The 17473-nt window shown below is 40.9% G+C and overlaps 2 protein-coding genes across 7 annotated transcripts in view; one reads left to right on the top strand and one right to left on the bottom strand.

The window, feature by feature from the left end:
• The window catches only part of LOC103145683 (LRRN4 C-terminal-like protein), a 21510-nt gene extending 18833 nt beyond the window's left edge, over window positions 1–2677 (bottom strand). Inside the window, exon 1 of the mRNA XM_007563237.2 lies at window positions 2672–2677. The gene's annotated coding sequence lies outside the window, so the exon portion shown is untranslated. The remainder of the gene's footprint in view (window positions 1–2671) is intronic.
• A 1132-nt stretch (window positions 2678–3809) lies between these two features.
• Window positions 3810–17473, top strand: part of ltbp3 (latent transforming growth factor beta binding protein 3) — a 44913-nt gene continuing 31249 nt past the window's right edge. For 3 of the 6 annotated variants that reach the window (XM_016676987.1, XM_007563232.2, XM_007563230.2), the window contains exon 1: window positions 3811–4508. In XM_016676987.1, coding sequence (XP_016532473.1) covers window positions 4268–4508 — 241 coding nt within the window. In that variant the 5' untranslated portion in view covers window positions 3811–4267. Of the gene's footprint in view, window positions 4509–17473 lie in introns of all 6 variants that reach the window. The other 3 variants (XM_007563235.2, XM_007563231.2, XM_016676988.1) reach the window with 2 other exon arrangements.

Raw genomic sequence — 17473 nt, 5'->3', positions numbered from 1 at the left:
TTATTTAGCAACCCAGAAAAGGAATTAGACTTACTTATACTCATCCAGCAACCCTGAACAGGAGTATCTAGTTTATCAACATGATTAGATTATTTTTCTTCTTTTGCTCTTTCCTTTGGTTTGAACAAAAGACCAAACTTGTTTCCTTTTAATTCATGTAAAGCACTTTGAATTGCCTTGCTGCTGAACATGAGCAACATAAATAAAATTACCTACATTTTGCTTTCAGCTCATCATTACAATAATGCTTCTAGTTATGCTGCGAACTACAGTTATTAGTAGCGTTTGATTGAGAAGTACTTTGTATAATGAGCTCAGCAGATACGCAGTGTGCTTGTTAATTGCTGCTGCTGCTAGTCTGAAGGAGCTGAGTTGGGAAAGCCACAGAGGAGGAGTGATCTGATTCAAGGATTCCTCAAACATGCATCTAAAAGTAATAGCAACACTCTGGTTATGATATTAACATTATAACACAAAATAAAGCTCAAAAAAGTAAATTTTATATAATACTTCCACCTCCTTTTGCATTTAAAATAGGAGGCATCCTATCAATTTGTCCTTTCCTTTTAGGAAGTTATCTGCTAAATCTCAGAGGATGTTTAAAAAAGATCTTGTTTTTCACTTAAACTAGACATTGACCTTGACAAGTTTTTATTTCAATGCATAAATGAACTACTATTAGCAGCAGGACACGTGTTTGCACATATTCTGTGTTTCAGGTTGCCATGTAAAACCTTCAATATGTCCAAAAGGTTTAGCTGGTGCTTCATCTTCAGTTACCTCAAGCTGCAATACCATCTGGTTCTGCAGAACGATCGTTTGGCTTTTCTGTTTCTCTCATTATCTTGTGGTGCATTTAGTACCCTTTAAGTCTTTGTTTTAAGGGATGGAAATAATTAAATTGTACCAACAAATGTTCAAGGATTGGCTCCTGACTGACCCACAATGTGTTTACACTCTGCGTGTTGGTGTGTGTGTGTGCATGTGTATGTGTGTGTATATCTTGGCAGCCAGTGACGCTTCTACGGCGAGCAACTCGGCAGAGAAATGTGAGCGCAGCCTGTGAACTCTCTGCAGACCCATGCAGTCATTTCCTCGGCGACTGAAAGTAAACACTCTCACTTTTTAAAAGCGGAAGTGACTCACTTGTTTTTCTTTTGTGTCCCTTTGTTTGCCCGAGGCGCCTGCAGTCCTGAGATTGGTGTGTTCTTAGCTTTTTTATCATCGATCAGCATGCCAGCCGAGAAACACGGCCGAGTGTGTCTCTCAGATGAGTTTGGCTCTGATGGCAGAACGGTGTCACAATTACAGTCTGTTTCAGTGAGAGTGCATCCCTGCAGGCTTGGCTGTTATTTAGTTGTGTGGACTCATGGTGTTACACTGTAATTTGCAGCAGCTTTGGAAATATCTCAGCTGGCAGCTCTGGCAGAACTGCAGATGCTTGTACTTGTTGCATTGAGTAGGTTTCATAATCTCTATGTTATTCATTGATCCTCTTATTAATTTTATGACAAAACAGAGCAGAGTAAAAACACCAGATTTAAGTTAATCGATCGGAAAATGGAAAGCGGGTGGCACAAATGCAAACTTGCTAGACATGGCCATCCACCCAAATTGTAGCGTTTGAGGCTCATAGTGACTCTGGAGGAGCTGTAGGGATTTATAAGCTCTGTTGACAGAACAGCTGTTAATAGTGCTCTCCACCGATCTGCTCATTTTGGAAGTGTCGATAAAAAAAGAAAGACAGCAAGAAAGTAATCAGAAATCTAATTTATTATTTTCTAAAATGATTTGATTGATTGAAATATTCCTTTCACTATTATGCAGCCATCTCTAGTTTGGACTTTTGAAGCAAGTCAGGATGGATTCATAATTGTTTAGGAGAAAATCTGGCCCTACCATCTAGATCAGTGGTGCCCAAAGTCGGTCCTGGGGGGCCGGCATCCTGCATGTTTTAGTTCTCTCCCTGGTGGTACTGACAACCTTTTCAGCATGTCAGTGTTCTCCTTAGGCCTCTAATGAGTCATCATTTGATCCAGGTGCGCTAAACCAGGGTGAGAACTAAAACCTGCAGGATGTCGGCCCTCCAGGACGGACTTCGGGCACCACAGATGTAAATGTCGTAGCTGAAATTGATATTCCACTCCAGCCAAGCGACAATTTCCCAGTCTTTTACTGACAAGCTTCTATGAACTGTAGCCCATCTAATGTTTTTAGTTGAGACAGGTTACTATCACAACTAAAGACTGATGAAGTACAACAAAGGTAAGAGTGAGCCAGGTGCAAAAGTCAGAGCATACCAATATCCCCATAATGCGGGAAATGGGTACCAAACTCCAGTGAGAAGCAAAAATGCTGAGATCATGACTTAGTTGGAAACCTTGGAGACTTTTGAAGATCTTCTTGTGAGTAGCTGGATTGCACACAGTTATCACAGTGATTCTTGTGATAACTGATTGCAAGACAAAGTACAACAACAGCTGCAAGTATCAGTGTCTCCCATTACAGTGAATACTGGAAGCTAAGATCAAGGCAACGTGGAGAAGCCATACACCAGTGAAGAAATACTCCAACCTGTCCAAACCAGAGGCTCTGCAGGCTGCCAAGAGACTCCTCAGAGCTCTGGCCTGCTGCCTCAAGAGACGCACAGGAGAATCACAGCCAGGACAACAAACACAATGTTCTCCACTCCAACATCAAGGATGATTTCTCAGTGGCAGCGAAACATCATGAGAGTTAAGACTGAACAACACAGGAAAAGCAAACGGGAGAAACAGGAATCGCCATGGCAATCTCCCAGAGCAACTGGATTGTCAAGCACCACGATCTGATCTAACGCACCTATCCGGCTTTAAAAAATACTCTCAGCTCCCAATGAACACTAGGCCGCACAGATGAACCAAACTGAGTGGTTGGCCCAAGGTTGAACAATCTTGATCATGACTGGCCAATAAAAAAGGGCCATCCCGTCCAACTACTCATCAATAATCTGTCTCTGTATTACAATGAAGTGCCTGTCAGCATATAAAGCTGCAAATATAAGCGGCCGCATGTCTTCAACAGACTAAAGGAGGAAATGGAGAGGTTTCAGTGGTGGTAGTGAGGAACGGGCAAGACAAAAACCTGAAATGACCCCAATGTATGATGTAAATCTCAAGTTTCCATTCTTCCTCAGTACAACACGATTCCTTTTGTGAAGTCAGATTCCCATTTTGAAATTAAACACATATTTAGGTAGTTTCCAGTTTCCAGGTTTGGATAAGCCATGTGCCATATTCTTAAATGTCTTACATGTAACTTTATTTGTCTTATCTTGCTATGTTTCCCTTTCAAACACTCAGACTTTCGGGTTATCTTTTAAAGTCACAACATCTTTGTCGATCAGGAAATCTGAAGTTCAGTCATCCCAGAGCATATGAGAGTCTGATGATGCCCAGCAACTAAATGACAGTTTACAATTTCATATTCATTTTAAATTCATGTAAAATCCGGTAGAGAACTGGTACAACACGTCCTGTGTTTCTGTGCTGGGCAAAGCCTCCAATGTTTCATGGATCCCAGCTGGGAATCTGCTGTCGCGCTCCTATATCTCCAGACATATATGAACCTCGACAGAAAGGTGCATCAAGTCATAAATCAGGGGCTGACGACAGTTTTTGTGAGTCAGAGTGACACACACAAATGTGCAGCTGTAATCTGCGGAGCGGGGGTCTGCGAGGGAGGGGGAGGAGGAGGAGGTCCTGGGAGGAAGAGCCAACAAGGAAAGCGCTGCTGCGCCGCCTGGCCTGCCTGCCTGCCTGCAGCGAGCTTTCTCCAGATAGGATTGGCTCCCTCGCTTTCACCTCTCCTCCGTCTCCTCCCTTCTTTCTCTCCCAAACTCTCATACGCACCAGTCCTCTCCAACTCTCCGACACAGCACGGCGAAAAGACGGAAGGGAAGACCGAGGAGGAGACGCCGCGGCAAACTTTTTCGGACCAACGGGAAACTTCCGAGGATGGCAAACGTGGCAGTTTTGCAGGCGGACCACCTGGATACGCGAAGGGAGTAACTTTTGTCTCTTTCCTAAAGAAGAAAACAGAAATCAGGACGCGCTTCTTCTACTACTTCTTCTTCTTCTCCTCCTGCTGTTTTTTTTTCTCTGAGTCCCACCGTATGAGACGTCAAAGTTCCCCCCTGGATAACAAAGCGGGATTCCTCTGAGCTGGAGCTGAAGCCAGCGGATTTCATGCCCTCGGATCTCTGCGCGGGGCAGTGAAGGATGCCAGGATGCCCTGCTTGATGATCTCCCGTCTGCTCGTCCTCTGGCTGAGCGTCCACAGGCTGGTGTGGTGCTCGGAGCGCGCCTCGGCACGGGAGCGCTTCAAGGTGGTCATCGCGCCCCTCATCTGCAAGCGGATCTGCCTGAAGGGCCAGTGCCAGGATAGGTGCGAGCAGGGCAACAACACCACGCTGATCGCAGAGAACGGCCAGGGCGCCGACACGCTCATCGGACAGGGCTTCAGGGTTGGTGAGTGAGTGGAACAATGCCGTATTATTTCCTCTGGAGGGAGGGGAGATATGAATAGGCCTCCGGGCTGACCTCCGAGTTTTAAAGGTTGCGGTGGCTTCCAGGCAGACCTTATAAAAATACCATGGACAGTGAAAATGCTAATTACAGCCATGGAACTCCATAAAATAGCCTAATTGGGCAGTATGATTTACCCTGGCACTCCGAGTTTAATGGGATTATGGCAAGGCTGCACCCAGAACTGTAGCCTAACAAAACATAGATGTAGTTTATACAGACCTATAACTTCTAAACCAGGTAATCAGTTAGACACACTTGGGTTAAGCTTTATGCATTTTTATTTCTGTAGCAGTGAGTGGGAAAAGTGGAGCGTTTTCAAAATTGTATATGTGCTTTTCTTTTAGGTCTTGTCAGTCGACAGCCACAAACCACAAGGCATTTTATCTTCACACGACAGTCCACCAGAACGTAGTCCAGAACTGTAAAGTAGAAGGAAAAAGCTGCGTTTTTAAGAGGCGTTTCTTCTTCATCTTGTATTCAGATCAATTTAAATAATATTCAGTTCAACCGATTCCCTTTAGAGGTAATCGAATAAGTACATAAAACCTACCTGTGTCTAAATGCAGTAAACTGTGAAGGAATTGGAGGGAAAAAGGGGGAACACCGCGGACAGATCAGAGACGAAGTTGTGGAGGTGTTTAAAGCTGGCTCATATCACAGCTTTTGAGATCTCACCGGGTTGCTGTTCAATTCATTATATAAAAACTGAGAGTGTGGCTTGATACAAACCTACTAGGACATGTCCGTCCATGTAAACTGACCGGCTGAGTGAGAAGAGCAATAATCACAGAAATAGACCAGAGATCTACAGCTCAGGTGGGAAAATCTGTTGGCTGAAGAACTATCAACTAATCCACAAATCTGGCTTTTATGGCGAAGTAGCAAGAAGAAAACCATTGTTGGAGAAAAAAAAATCATTAAAAAATTCAATTTGAAGTTTTTTTGCATACAGATGAAGCCAAAATCAAACTTCACTCTGAACACTGCATGTCCACTATGACATGCAGTGTCATAGTGGACACTGCATGTCCACTATGACACTGTGGACATGTCTCCCACAGCGTCATGCTGTGGGAGACTTTTCTTCTGCTGGATCAGGGGAGCTTGTTGACGAGAAACATCCATGAAGCTAAATGCAGGACTGCCCTGAAAGAAAACCGTCAAGAAACGCGGAAAACCTTCCAGGTTGACAACAAACCAAAAAATACAGCCAGAGCGAAAAACAAAAATATTTATGTGTTGGATTGGTCCAGTCAAAGTACAGACCAACATTCAATTAAAAAACTGTCCCAAGACATGAAACAAAAACATGTTCAGATATTCTCCAATATCTCAGCCTCTAACTGAGGCTGAGATATTTTGCTTTGATGAAAACTTCAGCCTCTACTATCAAATGCTACATATGAGCCAAAAAACTTGCAGGTTTTTGGCCTGAAATATGGTTATAAAATGCATAGCCTCAGGTGTGCTGAATGCAAATTAACCACACAGTTTTCAGACTTTATTTTTATTTTTTACTCACCAATTAGTGTCGATACAGCAAACATTACCGACTGACAGGTTTAGATCTACAAAACAATTAGCTGATTAATGGAACAAATAACAGCAATTAAAATAAAATAACCAAACAAACAAGAAGGTATACATCCAAATGGATACATACAAAACACAGAACATAATCACTTGGTGTCACAACAAAAACAATGAAATTGTTTAACATATATATTAGGATTTACTTTTTTTTTTTAAATCTTGGCAGCAATTTTCTAATTTCAGACCTCTATAATTTTCCTTCCATCTCCCAATTTTATAATTGTTCATGACAAAAAGTCTTGATAAACAAAAAATGAATATCAGGGTCGCAACTAAAACATGTATTAGAGAGGCAGAATCATAGGAGAGCATCCAATATGCTAAATGACATGACTTCAGATATCCACATTGTCCTGAACGTGTCCTCACAACAAATCAGTCAGTTTTATTTATAGATGACTTTTCATGCACTCAGATGTGACACAAGGAGGATTAAATGCAGGAAACACAGCTGTAACAGAAAATGCTAAAATAAGCCAATTAACTAATTGTAAGTTAGCAAAGGTACCAAATACCATCAAAGGCAAAATACAATACTCCCTTTACCATTTCAATATTATTTCAAACTATACCTTTGAGTGTACAAAAATGCAAAACAAGTTTAATAATGTTACTGTTTATCAAATTAAGTGACGCAAAAATGTTTCGATACGACTCCTTTGAAAAATAGGCGTTTAATCTCAATGGGTTTTTATCCAAATAAAGGTTAAATGAAATAAAATAAAAATAGATTAAATGATTATCAATGTGTGACCACTGCAGGGGTTTGTTAGCACAATGCCAAGAGGGAAAGACAACAGCAATGACACTGAATAATTAATTGTTGCTGCCTGTCAACATGAGAGAGGTTAGGAGGTCCTTGCCAAACTATTTAAATTCTCCAGAGGAGAAACATTCTTCAGAAGTGGAAAACATTTAGAAGAGTTGCCAGTCTTCAGAGAAATTGACATCCCAGCACATTTTATTTCAAAGTCAGACCGTCTAAAAAAAAAAAAAAAATTGCAAATAGCTCAACTTTATTGCACATGAGTCATGAGAGTAAAATTAGAACAAGGCTGGCCAAGAATGTCTCGCATGCATTTGCATTTGAGGCTAATGGATTTCTGTATTCGCTCAGGTTACGTTTGTCTGCTGTGGAAATGAGTTTGGCGATCTGAAACATTTAAACATGACAAAAAAAAAAAAGAAGCATGATGGAAATAAGCATTGGGGTGTTTCACAGGACGGCGAACCTCCTTAAAAACAAACATTCATTATTGTGATTAAACTAATTCCTTCAATCAACTCAAGTTACTTAACTCAATCTCTTTGACTTAGCAAGAGACTAAGACCAGGTGTGGTGGGCTTTACCCTGTACTTAAACGCTGTAAGATATTCCCATGTTGCACTTTAATTAGTGAGGCTCATTACATGGAACATAATGTGCTCTTCAGATCTATATTTTCTCCTTCCCCCTGACTCTGGTTGACATAGGTGGAGCCCCTTTATTTTATTTTTTGGTGTATCAGATCAGAGGTGGTGGTGCCTTGGAGTCTACATCGATCTCACACCCAAAGAACCGCATTCAGCCTCCCAGTCTCTTGTTCAAAGTAAAACTTCAATCGAGGAAAGAATCCCTGCAGACAGTCAGAAAATAAAATAATAAAATAAAATAAGATATTTCCCCAAATAAGCTGCATTGCTAGCTCTTGTTCAACAGATAAAAGCGTGCTTCTCTTTCAGCAGCATGATTTAATGGCTGCTCGTGTCAACTCCGCCTGTGCTTTTTCAATCCATGCAGGTTTGTGTTGGAATTTTTAGGGAGAAGAGAAACGGGTGCTGGCAGCAGCAGCATAAATATGATATACTTTATGACTGCGGTGCTATTGAAGTCCGCTGACTCCTGCTCGCAGCGCCATGATGCCGTTCTTCCTCTCCGATGCCGTTCAGAGTCAGAAAGTTGGCTTGGGGTTCGGTTTTCCCTCTTCTGCCCCAGTTTCCATGTGATGCATCACGTTCTGGAGCTTCTGTGTCCAATAAATAAAAAGAGGCATATCGGATTCCTGGAATACCTCACAGCGCCTCTGGACCACGGTCCCATCACACAGTCTCCTTCGTTTTCCCAGTCAAAGTATCTGAAAAGTTCCCCGCTGGGTTTGGTGAAGAGATGGATGGAGGGCTTGACTTTGGCGCTGGAATGTGGTGGAAATTTCTCCCTCCTGTGTCAAAACGGCCATTGCTACAGCAAGAACAATGCAGACTTTTCCATATTCGTGCATTTCAGATCTGCGTTTTCTGCATTCGATCTGAGATGCATGTTTGCCTGTCTGTGCTCCTTTATGCACCAGGAGTTTCACTTTTTTTAAAACATAGAAGATGCCAGCATAAGAATGCGGTTGAAAACAACAGGACAGCAAACTCGGGTTGTGGTTTGAACAGCTGCAGGACATATCGGTGTTGGCAGAGGTTACAGCTTCCAGTCAGGAATGCACTGAATTTTTAAAAAATAACTGAGAGGGGCTTGAAAAAGATCAGATTTACAGCTTCAACCTGTGAATGTTAGAGATTTTTTTAAGGTTAAATACTGTATGTGACTTAGTGACTGATCTGTTATCATCCAAAGTCCATGTTTTTCTCTGTACAATTAAAAAAAAAAACATTGTCTCCAGAGTGAGATGTTGCAAGAAACACTCTGTGTTCGTCTGTGAAAAGAATCACGAGTTGCTGTAAATCAACAAACTTTGACAGGATCATACAAGGTAATAAAATGAGCAATTTTTCACACAAATTAGGATTTATTCCTAAACTAAACACGATTTGATTCCAAGACTTTATTGAGCAGAAAGCAAACAAATACATGAAAAATTAATTAAAATGCAAGAGAAAGAAAAAGAGCTTAGGTTTTCCACAAAGTAGAGGGGAGTAGTGGGATCGACTGTGAAGAGTGCATGCCTTCTCCAAATAAGTAATATTTGAAGCCTCGCTCAGCATCGGTCACATGGATACAAAAACATCTGGAAAAAAGAGAAACGGCATCTGGTTGCATTCCAGTGACATTTACATTAGTGCTATTATAAGCTGTGTAGTTAATAAAAAAAATCACTTGAACTTTCAGTTTTAAAGCCAAACAATCAACAAACAGTAATATAATAGTAACATAAGCAGCTGTGGGTTTTGATATGAGCCTTTCATTTATTTCTCGTTTTCATGCATCGTTTCCTGTTGGGCTATTGCATTATTTTATTGTGGAGCGTTTAGGGATTTTTGTGTCTTGAAAGGTGCCATTTAAAACAGTTTTACGTACCTACCTCCTTTATGCATGTTGCTGGGCAGGCGATGCCCTGTGTTTTGAGAAGGGGAACTCCTACTTTTACTTATGTTCAATGAGACAATTCAAGGAAATATTATCTTTCTTTTCTGAGGTTTGGCAATCGGAGGGGACTGTGGAATTAATTTTTCTTCTATTTAGTAGTTATGGTATATATGAATCTGTATTTTACTGAATACATCACCAAACTAATGCAGGAATGACATCTTTCTGAACATGGGAACAGGAGAACCTTGGATCTCACTTCACCTGGTATCTGGACCCTTTTCTGATTAACTGCAGTTGAATTTCTGTCTTTTATGATGTAATTATATATATTAATAAAAATACAAACAACAAAAAGGACTGATGTGAAAAATCCAAAGTGAGCATTTGTTGACATTACCCTGTAAAGGGTAAGTGTTTTATATCAATTTGTTTGACATCGTTTGCATCATATTTTCTCTTGTAGAGCTGTGGATTGAACCAGCATGTCATTTTTTTAAAATATATTTTGTTATAAATATGTGCAGGATCAAGTATAATTTCCTGCAAACTAGAACCCTTCCCCTGCACAGAAAGTATATTTCACTTCCAAGTTTTTAAGTGTGCGTGTCTAATTTTGGTTTGTTTTAAAGCTATCCTGAAATGATCTATGTACAGACATAAAACCGGTGCGCATAATAATAATAATAAAAAAAGTGCTTTCCATCAACAAATCCAATATATTTTTTTCTCTTGGTCAGTCTTACAGAGGCATCTCATACATCAGCTTCACTGACAGCAGCTGTTGGCTCAAACAAACCACCCTGTACGCCCCTCGCTTTCCTGTTCGTCTCAGCAGTATCCCGCCTTTTCCCCGGGTTCTGGATGTCCGAGCTGCTCTGGATTCCCATCTTATTCCGGGCTCGGAGGCCCCGCGTTGCACAGGAAGTGCTCTCATCGTGCCCCGATCTGGGCTTGTCGTCCCTTTAAGTCGGGCATCATGGCAGGCAGCTATTTCTGGGCTTTCCCATGTGGTTTTGTATTTAGAGCAAAGTGACAGTAGTAGCCTTGTGGTTTGTTTTGGTTTCTCCTCGGCTCGGGTCAGAGGTCTGTGGGAGCTGGAGAATGAAGAGCAGTCAGTTAAATACAGTAAATAGGGCATGGTCTGCTTTCTCTCAGTGCAGGGAGGCGAGTTTATTTTACCTTTCAGAGCCCTCTGCTCTTCCCCCACGCACTCCTCTTTCTCTCGTGCCAAACTGTTGAGAAGGCGGCCTAAAGCTGGCAAGCGTGAACCTACAGCAGTCCGTATTTTTGCCACAGGTCGGAATGAACTCTCAGTCGAAGCTGGACACGGCTCCCACGCTCTCGACGTCTCAAACGCACACGTAGGCATTCATTTGTAGCTTAAAGATCAAGAAAGCTTCTTACCTTAGCTGGTGGTGTGTGTGCGTGTGTGTGTGTGTGTGTTTGTGGGGTGCTTTGCCTAAACCATGAAGCTCTCATCAAGGCTGAGTTTTAATATTTATGGAGCCACATTCTGTCACCTCTCCCCGTCTATTTATGCTTGTAGAGAAAGTAACACATGGGGTTATTTAAGGTCTTCTGCTCCAATAAATCTTTCACCACTCTACAAGCTGGATTAAAGCAGAGCCACACACACACACACACACACACACACACACACACACGCAAAGTCACAATGGGTCATGTCCATTACATTTTTTTCTTTCGGCTACAACTGAAAATTAAGTTTTATTTAAAAAGTTACAGTAAATCATCCCCTAAAACTGACAGTTGAGGCAAGGAGGGTTTCAATCAGAGAGGCAGCCAAGAGGCCTGTGGTGACTTGAGAGGAGCTGCCGAAATCCACAGCTCAGGTGGGAGAATTCGTTGCCATGACAACGATTAGTCATTAACGTTCATATACTTTATAAGTAAGATTAGAAAGATATCAAGTACTGCATTATGTCAAAGGTAGGCATCTACCCATCAGTAACCATGGAAACAGGGTCCTGCCATCATGTAGCCTAGCACGTACGAAAAAAACTGGTTAGCCTCTCGTCTTTTGTACGTTTTTAATGCTGCTCCGGTTTAAGGAGAGGCGCTGTTTATGACATAGTGGCATAAATCATGTGACGTGAATTCAGGCGATGTCGGTAATTTGATCAACACGTCGGGAGGGAGGAAGTACGGGTCGGTTTCTGAGCTAGCTGTTTCAAGCTTCTGTAAACACCGCCATGTATGAGCCACGACCAGGCTCCTAGAGAGTGTGTTACATTCAAATATTTATGGAGTGGAGAAAACAGTGAAACTAACAACAATATGGACAGTTCTGGGGAGTTTAAACGACGTTACTTGGAATTTATTGTGAATCAAAATTCTTATCATAACAAGAAATTTATCACAATAAATGATAAACGATGGAATAAATGCCCACCCTTATTAGAAAGGAAGCCTTGGAAATTAATTTTGTAGCTTAGCCATGTTGGAAACCTGATAAAGATGAATAATTTGATCTGGCCAAAGCTGAACCCTTTGGGTTATTTGGCATATTTTTAACAGATTCCAAAATGTGCGTGTGGTGGAAAACTTAACTCTGCACATTACCAACATCACATCATCCCACAACACATTCAATATAACACCCCGAAGGAAGAGCTTCTTTGTTCTGTACTTTTATATTTCTCTTCCTTTCTATATTTATTTTCCTGTTTCATCTGCTGTGTCTTTCTCTCTCTCTTCCTAACTATCATATATATATATATATATATATATATATATATATATATATATATTCCCTTACCAAGCTCAGTCTTATGAACCCAAGAGGAGTATTTCCCCCGTTCAGCTCAAAACCTGTATTTAGTGATGACTGGATTTTAGGGGCATGTCAGTTAAGCACGGGCTACTTTATATTCTGGTACTTTAGCCATATGGTTAAGGAGGAGCGTGCCTCCTGCTGCTGGTCGCAGGAGCGTAAAAGCTGAGTTATAGTCTCGCTTTTAAAAGTTCACGTTGAGCCGAGCGAGGCAATGCATCACTAAGCCTAGCTTGAGAGAGAGCGGAAAGCAGAGGAGCACCCACGTTGAAACAGAAATGGCTCACAACGTGATCTGCTGTTATTATTTAGGCTAATAAAATTAATGACTAACTGTGAGCACCTATAATGACTGCCTGCGGTCTTCTTGAGGGTGGGGGGTAGGTGGTCCCGTTGGCACCTGGTAGGGAAAACGCCGATATAAATGCATGCCACACTTTTCAGGTTTTCATTTGTACCACCTTCCTGTAACTTCATAATTATCTATTACATCCCAGTGAAGTGTATTAACATTCTTTTGCTGCAATCAGACAAAATGTGAAACAGTTGAAACGTTAGAGTACTTTTCAAATCAGTGCAATCTCAGTCAGAATTTCCCATAAAATCAAACTTCTGCAAGTCAACAGTTTTGCAGCGTGACCTATAAAAAAAAAGATAAAAAAACACCCATCACCGTAAATTACATTTGGAAAACAAAGCAGCAATTAGAGGCTTTTTTTTTTTTCCATCGTCACAGGAGAACAGTGTTCTTAAGAGCAGCACGCTGAGCCCTACTCAAACAAACAACCTTCTTTGCCATCTTTAACGCTCTCCTCCCATTTGCGTAGCATGTGGGGCGAGTGGGGGGGCCACGCAGCGGTTATTTAAAGCCGCTGAGAGGAATGCAGGACCCTGTAGCCGTAGCGATTAGCCAGGGTAAACAGAAGAACACGGAGCCGACCTGGGCAGCAGAGACGGATCGGTCTCCTGAGGTTACCTCCCGGCAGCTCCTCGAGGGAAAGGTACCTGACCTAATCTCGGCAGAGCTCTGTCAGCACTCCTCCACCTGCCTCCTCTCCACTCCCTATAGCCGGGGCTGTTAGATAGTCATTATATGACATCATGTACACATGTTCCAAGTTTCTGTCTGCTACTCCCTCCTCTTACCGCTCTGCCAGGAAAGAGCGGAAAAAAGCGGGCAGTATTGGATTTGTGCCCACTTGGGAGCTATTTAAGGAGATGTAACATTTTTCCATGACATATAAAACACATCATGCAAAGCATGTTTAGGTGTGGATGTGGATAAATGCAACCCTTCCAACTCCAGAGGTCTGGCAGGGTTTTCTGTCTGCTGCTGTTTCACGCTGAACGTGAGGACTGATGCACAGCAGGGCTGCAACTAACTATTATTTTAGTAATTCTCTTTCATACTGTTTATTCAATGTCACATGCAGTTCTTATTTTTTTTCTTTAATTATGTAAAGCAGCTTCAAATGCCTTGCTGCTGAAATGTGCTATACAAATAAAATTTGATTGATTGATTGATTAATCTAGTAATTATTCTGACGATTAATCGGATTAAAAAATGGCACATTCTGCAGATTTTTTATAAAAGATATAATTCAATTCCCTTTTTAAAACAAGAAAATTGACATTTATTGCCTGAAATGTAACAACATAACATTCCTTCAGTAAATCTGAACTGGGTGAAGCTAAAACTATGCCACTTGAGGCGTTTTGGCTAAAACATATCTACAGACAAAGGAGTTTTAATCATAAATGTATATTTATTTTTGCACAATTTGAGCTTAGTTACTGCTCTGAATATATTATTTTTAGTCTTTATATTCCAGTTAATGATTAATCGATTACTGAATTAGTAGACGATCATTTCAATAATCAATTAAGCCCAGACTATGTACAGTCTGGGCTTAATTACTTCTCTGATATATTTTCTTTTTTTTATTTTTACTTTTATGCTCCAGTCAATGATTAATCTGTTACTGAATCAAATTGAATGAGTTGGCGATTATTTCAATAATCAATTAATGACGATTAATCAGATTAATTGTTTCAACCATAATATGTAACAAAGAAGACAGCGCCATGTACAGTTTGGGCTAATTACTTATCTGCATATCTTTATTGCCTTCATAATCCAGTTCACAATTAACCAATTACTAAATTAGTTTATGATTATTTCAATAATTAAATACTAGTGATTAATGGATTCAGCCCTAATACATAGCGGAGTTTCAGCGCTGGTGTTTGGAAAGCAGAGTTTCTGGCGGTGGGCCGGGGGAGAAGGTGTACGCTGGTTTGTGTTTGCTAAAGGGAGTGATTATGTCATTTACTGTGACGGCTGGCTCGGTCTCAGGAGTCGGACCCGCTTCACATCTTGCTCCTCAGTTGGTGTGGGATGTGGTCTCACTGTGCCCATTGATGGTAGGCGTATTTAGGATGGCGGTTTCCTGCCTCGCAGCTGATGGTTGAGGGAAGCGCGTCATGAGAGAGTGAACCTTTCTCCTGTTCTCCTTCTGCAGCAGGAACGTGTTCCTCCCCCCCTCTGTGGGAGCCAGTCATTTTTAGCCACACCAAGTCATGGAAGTAGGGCAACCAGGGGGATATTTATTTATTTAGGTACATTTTTTATGAAGACTAGAAACCTCACAGTGTTGGACCCACTGAGAGCTAACATCTGTTATAGAAGCTTAGAGCAGCTTTTAGATGTCGTAGGTTATTATTACGGTTTCTCACTGACCGATGGGTGAACCTCACCGCTTTCACACACAGTGCCTCTCACAGTTCTTGGAGTTTTATCAGGATTTTAATATGTTCAGAAATACAATGGAGACCAGATGTTTTTGTGCTCTGCATATTTTTTCCCTCCCTGCTGGACTTTAAATCAGTTTGAATGTTTCCTGCTTTTGGATTAGCACAATTATTGCCGTTTGCATTTTTAGATTTAGCTTTTAGTTTTCTTAAATTCAACAGTTTACAAAAATTTCCCTTGAAGTTGGTAGAAATCTCTTTTACGCTGTATGGCGTTGGTCAACCGGGTTTGGTTTTCTCCAACAAACTTCTCACGAGAGTTTTCTGGGACTGTGGCCCATTCCTCCTGTCAGAACTGGTGTTGGTCAGAATTGTAAGCCACTTTGCTCACACAGACGTTTTCAGCTCTGCTCACAAGATTTTCTATCTGGTTGGGATTCGAGCTTTCTGAGGGCCACTAAAACTTTGTTGTCATTAGGCCACTTTGGAACCTCTTTGGTTTCCCTGTTTCCCTCTAGAAGTTTTGGTGAACATTATAGCAAACAGTTCTGTTCCTGAATGCTTGTCTTTTTTTTTTTTCTTTGAGATTAATGGCTTCTTCCCGGCTGAGTGGCATTTTAGCCCAAACTGATAATAAATTCATTTCATCGTAGATAATATCATTATTACCAACTCCAGTGAATATGTTGACAAGGTCTTTTGCATGTTTGACACCAGAAAAGCATTTTCATCGTTCCTGAACAGTGCGATGGCTGCAGATTGCGTCAATGACTTTACTTGCACATAGGGCTGTAACGATTCCTCAAATGATTAGAGTACCTTGATTATTAAAACTTCTCAAGGTAAATTACCTGCCTCGAAGCTTCATTAAATTATGTTTTACTATTTCGCACACTGTGTTGCAGCCAGGTGATTATTTATGTTACGCAACGCTCTCGCTTCTATTTTTAGAAGTGTCTTTACTATTCTTAAATCAAATATAATTTCAGATTTTTGTATAACTTTTCTTCTGGCTAACTTAGAAAGTGAGCTATTGTTGTTGCAGGTTAATTTTCTAAACTACAGAAAAGTAATTGTTAGGGATGCGCAAATATGAAAATTTGGGCCGATATCAATACTGCGGGTATAGTAGAATTTACCAATATTTTATTTAATCAGTTTTTAATTCGATTACTTTATTAATCATTAGAATAATTGAAGAATGCTCTATTACTAAGATAATTATTAATAACAGCACATAATTGTTAGAATTATGTTGCACCTTTAGGCATCTGGAAATTATAGCTAAAGGATGAGCAAAACTTATAGATGTCCACAGTTTTCTTCCTGATGTTTTAGCTAAATTCTTGATTTTTTTTCATGGTGTCGGTCCAGGAAGCAGTCTGGTTGCGGTGTTGCCTTAAAATACATCGGCATGTGAGCCTCAATTCTTACATAAACAGGGCTTTAATGGATGTTTCTTTCCACCCTTTGTTTATAGCTGGTCACAAAGCTTTTGACAACAACCATGGCTTTTTTTGTTCTTAACTCATTGTGGTTTCTGTCCCTGAGTTTGAATAGTCTTAAGACTGCAGAATTTCTTGATGTAAACAAAGAATTGAGCTCTGTCCAAAGGTCATTTTAGAAGGATTAAGGTCAAGCCTCAATGCTCGCCTGCTTAAGACGCTTCCGTCTTTTCCCTTTTTTTTAAAATCCATTCCTCTATGCTGTGGGATGTGTGCTAATGAAAAAAAAAATCCTGGTTGGGTAACAGCATTTGCGCTAAAGGAAGTTGGTAATCTCCTTATTTCACTCTTCACAGATTGTTTTGAGTTACAGAATTCAAACCTATAAGAAACATCTACAAACAATAAAACATGGAGGTCCTCTAAGGGTCAGGGGTCAAAGTGTTGTATCTATCTTACTTAATATATCCTCAACTTATTTTTCCCAGGAGCAAGGTACTTAACCCTTAGTTACCTCTGATCTGCGTATCAAAAGCATTAAAAAAAAGAGCTTTAACCGACTCTGAAAAATCATAATCAATTAATCAAATTACTAAGATATTGTGGCGTGATCACAGAACCATAAAACGTTTTGTTGCAGAAAGTCAACAGGGTGACGAGAAAAGCTATGCAAATGAAGTTTGAAGCAACCGGGAATCCATTACCTTCCAGTTCTGTCATTTAGCTGAAACCTACCTGGAGCAGCTAGAAGACGCTCAGAGCTCAGAGACACGGCCAACGTAAGGTAAGATCGGACCAAGAAATATCTGAAGACCAATTTGTCAAAGGTTTTCTGGATGAAGTGAGAGCGACTCTTGACCTGTGGCTGGATCAGTAATGGGCTCAGAGCTCCACTTGGAGTCAGACACCAACAAGGCGGTTCTGGTCTGGGCTGATCTTATTAACGATGAGCTGGTTGGGATCAACTCTCAAACTGGCTGCCAGTTTGTAGGAAACTCTTTCTTCAAGCAGTGGCACAGGCGGATGT

The sequence above is a fragment of the Poecilia formosa genome, unplaced genomic scaffold (genome assembly GCF_000485575.1).
Source record: "Poecilia formosa unplaced genomic scaffold, Poecilia_formosa-5.1.2 Scaffold145, whole genome shotgun sequence".
NCBI lineage: Eukaryota > Metazoa > Chordata > Actinopteri > Cyprinodontiformes > Poeciliidae > Poecilia > Poecilia formosa.
This window is presented reverse-complemented; position numbering and strand designations above follow the sequence as displayed.